The following is a 5,555-nucleotide window of genomic DNA, read 5'->3' on the forward strand; positions in this document are numbered from 1 at the left end:
CTGGAGGGACTATGTCTCTCGGCTGGCCTGGGAACGCCTCAGCATTCCCCCGGAGGAGCTGGAGGAAGTGTCTGGGGAGAGGGAAGTCTGGGCATCTTTGCTTAGACTGCTGCCCCCGCGACCCGGCCCCGGATAAGCGGAAGAAAATGGATGGATGGATGGATGGGCAGGTGCCTCAGTACATTATCAATCTGTTGACCCCATACTCCCCCAAAACGTACTCTTCGTTCTGTAAACCAACCTCTTTTGGTGGTCCCCAAAACTCATTTTAAATCTCGGGGGACCTGTCTTTTCAGGTCGTAGCTCCGTAGTATGACTGAATCTATTGATGATTTTAAAAAACAGCTGAAGTCACATTTATTTAGACAGTTTTTTAATTGATTGGGTTTATTCATTTTATAAATTGTGTTGTGCTATGCGAGTACTTTTTAGGCTTATGTATATTATCTCTTTTTATCTTTTGACTTTATAAAGCACTTTGTGACCTTGTCTGTGAAAGGTGCTATATAAATAAAATGTACTTACTTACTTACATTCATTTCTAGGATATTGCTATAAATAAAGCTGTAAATAAAAAGGGCCCCGTGTACAAAATTAAAATCACAGCTAGTCTCCCAACACTTTTAAGAACTCAGAGAAAGTGGTAATTAGAGCAAAAAAGTGTTTTGATGTCTCAGCAGTAACATTATGCCTAATTCATTAATACATTTGGAAACTAGGGGTGAGAGAAAAAACTGATTTACGTTAGAAGCAACGGCGTCATCACCAGGAGCAACTGGAGATGCAGCGTCTTGCTCAAGGACACTTCGACATGTAGGCCAGACAATCTTGGAAGCGAACCGCTAATCTTCCCGCTACTAGACCACCCGCTCTACCTCCTGGGCCACAGCTGACGGAAAGCTTCGTCAGGACTCTAACTGGTAACGTTAATCCATATGTAATTCACCCCCTGTGTCGGATGGTGAAACTGAAGGTCTACTGTTACAAAGCAAATTGTTCGACACTTAGCTCAGTGAATAAGCACATTGAGCTAACATGCTAAGTTAAACTAAAAAGGCTGAAGTAAAACCAAAAAACTAAGCCAGTACTGTGAAGAAACAAGCCACAATATTAGCATACACACAGACTTTATTAAGCGGTTTATGCACTAAAATGAAATTATTGTTCTGCAGAATTTTTAATTATCCATTAGCCTGGAACACAGCAGCTAACTTACGTTAACTCTCACGTTAAAGATAATTCACACTAAAAGAGTGAGCAACAAATAGGGAGGGAAGCTGCCGAATGCAAATATAACATTAACTCATATTGCTGGTTTAGTTAAAATTTAAAACATTACTCACCTGTCGGCCCCATGCTTTAAAAAAAGGAAGGTTCGTTAGGTCCGTGTGAGTCACTGTCAAAGCGCTGTGAATCACTGTTAAATCATCATCATCATCTCCGCGTCCTCTTCTTCTTCTTCGTCGCCAACCTAAGGTGCATTACCGCCACCTGCCGGGCTGGAGTGTGGAACGATAATAGACGGTTAAAGCATCTACAAAGACAGTTCTGCTCACGTTTTTCTAAATAAAGTCCGAATTGAGCTGAGCCACCCGAAGGTCTTTATTAAGGACATTTATTACATTTTAATATGTTTATTTTGCCTTTTTTAATTTACATCTATTTATTTCATATGCATATTGTAGTTGTTTTTTTCATTATTTTTAGTTAAATGTGTTTGCTCAATTTTCTGCTTTAAATATTGGAATTTTTTTATATTTGTTGTATACTGAAAAATCAACTGGACTAGGTTTTTTAGGTCAGACGTTTCACTTCTCATCCAAGAGGCTTCATCAGTTTTCTAATTTTTTTCAGCTTACTATGACCTGGATGACTGAGAATCTGCACGAATTTGTTGTATATATACAGATTTTTAGTACACCTGTTCGTATACTGTTTTCCCATCTTGTATGGACAGGTTTTAATTGTAGGCTACTCGTTTATAATTTGTACGTGGGATTAACACAAATAAAATTAATCTAACATCGAACACTTTTAGAGATTAATGAAAAAGAAAATGTAAAGAAAAGCGCCTTGTTATCAAAAAAAAATATAAAAGATTTTTACAACAAACTGTAACTAACTAAACATGTCTTAACGTTTTCCGATGCTGTTTAGCTTTGTAGCAATAACGTTTGTAAGAACTTCAAAATGGCCTGGATTTAGTGGCCAGATTCAAATATCACTCTTCAAGAATACATCTGATTATAGCCTACTTTTTTCGTTTTCTTATTTTTATTATATTAAATAGAGGCTGGCCACCTATGTTAAGTATGTATTGTGACGACCGCTGGCTGGGTTGATGAGAGCTGGTCCGATCCTAACCTAACTGTGCAACTACTATCCAGCTGTGTGCTGGCACCTAGACTGACAATGAGGAGAACACCGTCTCTGTCTTTTCTTGGCTTCAGGCGTACAAAAACACGAAAGAAAAGGGTTGTAAAACGCAGCACTGTGTGCTCACTGGAAAAAGTAACAAAACAGAACATTACAGATCTCTTCCCGAACTTCACCATCGCCCGCCAACAGAACCCAAACAACACGCCCACCTGTCATTCCTCTTATCTCCTCCCGCACCTGTTCGTCCCCCCATCCCACATTGGCCAGAACAGCGCAGCATTTTGCTAGAAAACAGCGGTAACCAATACATGAACAGCTTTCAACAACAGTGTCAAACCCATTTGCACACAACAGAACACACGAACATCAGCGGCCGGTCAGGGTCGCCACAGTATATACCGTAATATACAATGCTTATGTTATAATACAGTACTTTATATTTAATCATAGTATATCACATTAAAACATCTCACAAAAGTTTTCATTAGGATTTGTCGATCTATATATCTTATTCTGAAGGCGCGAGTTTGCCCTATTTCCGGTATGTTCAGGTTTTTGTTGTTTTGCTTCATGTTTGATGCCACATCATGGCGCCTTCGAATGACAACATAAATCCGCGACAAGCTAGTTGGTTAGCATAGAAATGGTTCTGAGTGCTCGAATGAGCTCGGCTAATTAATGTCATCTTTCCGGTACCGGGATAATTCACACCTGAAACGCAGAAACAGTTGGTAGGAAAACATGTTACTGTGTTATCGTGTTAGATTTCGCAGCATGACCGTTTCACGTACACGACAGCATCGTGGCAATGATTGTTATTAGATAGATGCATAGATAGCCGTTAGCACCGTGCCGTTGTGGTTTGGAGAACACGTCACGCTAGGCGGCTTTCAAAATTGTGGTAATGCAACATGGCGTAGCTAGCAAGTTTAGCCCTCCTCCAGTTAGATCTAAAGTTAAGAACCACACTTTAATTAGGCATATACTTCATACACCAAGGAAAATTTGTATTGGTTAACGTTAGATACCAAGTCTGAGGAGTAGGCCGAGGTAACTGGCTGGGGAAAGGTCAGGGTAAGTGTTAGCAGATTAAGTTACGGGGAAAAGAGGCTTCACGCCCCTCGAAAGCTACTATTGAGCTCAGGGATATAGCGCTAACTGATTAGCTTAGTTTTATTCAAATTAATAATGTTAATAGCGTGTTCGCCCGTTGTTATGATAAATATGTTATTCGATGCAGTAAACCGAACTTCCAGAAACAATAAGAAATCAGTTGTTTATGTTCTGTTGAGTTGAGTCTTCATGCTTTGAGTATTTCGAATTTTACTAAAACATGTTCGCGTTTTAGCTATACTATGAAATCTAACACACAGTTAATGTCCAGGATATGAAAGACTGCGTTAAATCGGCGGAATTATAGCTGGAGTTTTGTAAACTGTTAACTCTACAATTTACGGTTTGTAAACGTGACCAAGTGTGCAGGTTTTTGCTTTTGTTGGCATGCTAACAGGCTAATTTGAGATAAAGCTTTGATTACGGACAATGAATTGAAATTCGGAGTGACGTGAGCTTCAGTGGTATAAAATGTCACTTAACGTTAGCTTTGACCCGCACATCATATGTTAGCTAGCTATTTGCTGGTTATCCGTTGTTATCGTCAGCCTGTTTATCATGATTCATATACAAGGCATGTTATCCTTCGCTGGCAGCTGTTTGCATTACTAAGACAGTCATGCCGAGTGCTAGAATATTCTACAAGCCAAAGCTAAAGGTGGTTAAGCTTAGGGTAACAGCAGTCTGTCAGTGATACTGCGGTGGGAGGGAGGTACATCTGATTTGTTTAGAAGTAATAAGTAACTCTGCGTTAGGCAGCTGTGTGACATGACAACGTGGCTAACCAGTTGTTGCTGTTGTTTGCAGGGTCTCTCTCCCTCAGTGAGCACAGAGAGGTCTGAGCGTCCATCACCATGACAGACCACAAGCGTCTCGCCTTCTCCATCATCCAGTTCCTCCATGACCAGCTCCAGTCGGGGAACCTGTCCTCGGGCGCCCAGGAAAGCCTGGAAGGTGAGTCCTCATAGAACAGGAACCAGAGCTACAGTGACCAAGACAGCAAAATGTAACATAGCACAGAATTACCCCTACTAGAGTAGTCTAGTTTTGTCTGCAACCAGAATTACCCCTACTAGAGTAGTCTAGTAGGGGTAAACATACGGGTAAACAGCTCAATTGTTTTTGTGGTCCAGTCTGGGCTGATGGAACAGACTTACCCTGTGACAGTAGACCTTTTCCACTGCAAAACTAAACATAACATAATGTGCATCTGTTGTTGTGTATTCAGTTTCTGTTCCCGTGGTTCTCCACCTGTTGTAGGGATGAGCTGTGGAGAAAAAAGTTTGGGCTCTGCTCAGGCAGTGGTAAAAAATCCAAGTTCCAGCTATTTTCAAGACTATGGAAGCAGATCTGGTGATTGTGATTAGCTGAACCACTACAACAGTAACAGCTGTTTTATTACTGCATCTGTGCTGTGCAGGACCTGTACTATAGGAAAATAAAACTGATTTGTTTTCCCTGGAGTCATGATGGGTTTGTGGCTAAGGTTTAGTTTCACTCTGTACATCGAGGTGACCACACTGCTGCTTCTGGGAAGGTAAAAGGAGGTTGTGTGTGTGTGTGTGTGTGTGTGTGTGTGTGTTTATCAATAACTCGTGGTGTGGAGATGTACGGACTGTTTATAAGCACTGTTTGCCAGTCATAGAGTTTTTATTGCTGAAATGCCGGCCCCATTAACTAACAAGAGAGAGTAGTGCTGTGTTTCTGGCTGCTGTGTATGTTAGCCCAAGAGCTAATCCCTCAGCAGCTCTCAGTAAACTCTATGATGTCATCACTGGGCTAGAGACAGCTCACCCCGATGCAGTATTTATCGCTGCAGGCGACTTTAACCAGGGGCCCGTATCAAGAAGGAGGTTTTGTTGAAACTCTGAGTTTGTTAACCCCGAAATGAGGAAAACTCTGAGTTTTCGGTTCCAGAAACGGAGGTAACTTAAACCCGTGAAAGCGGGGTAAGTTAAACCCGTTTCAAAAAGAGAGGTAATCTAAACTCAGAGTCAGTTACTATGGCAACTTACTCTGTGAACCTAACCTGGTTGGGAGCAGGTTTTGTTCGGGAAACCCAG

The 5,555-nt window shown here is 41.2% G+C and overlaps 2 protein-coding genes across 2 annotated transcripts in view; one reads left to right on the top strand and one right to left on the bottom strand.

Moving 5' to 3' along the window:
- thop1 (thimet oligopeptidase 1) overlaps positions 1 to 1,471 on the bottom strand; it is a 16,804-nt gene extending 15,333 nt beyond the window's left edge. The window contains exon 1 of the mRNA XM_020609050.1: positions 1,344 to 1,471. Within this exon, the coding sequence (XP_020464706.1) occupies positions 1,344 to 1,356 (13 nt within the window). The 5' untranslated portion in view covers positions 1,357 to 1,471. The remainder of the gene's footprint in view (positions 1 to 1,343) is intronic.
- The window catches only part of sgta (small glutamine rich tetratricopeptide repeat co-chaperone alpha), a 17,711-nt gene continuing 12,918 nt past the window's right edge, over positions 763 to 5,555 (top strand). The window contains 2 exon segments of the mRNA XM_020609052.1: positions 763 to 920; positions 4,300 to 4,446. Of these exon segments, the coding sequence (XP_020464708.1) occupies positions 4,347 to 4,446 (100 nt within the window). The 5' untranslated portion in view covers positions 763 to 920; positions 4,300 to 4,346.

This window comes from Monopterus albus, unplaced genomic scaffold, assembly GCF_001952655.1.
Source record: "Monopterus albus unplaced genomic scaffold, M_albus_1.0 scaffold98.1, whole genome shotgun sequence".
Lineage (NCBI taxonomy): Eukaryota > Metazoa > Chordata > Actinopteri > Synbranchiformes > Synbranchidae > Monopterus > Monopterus albus.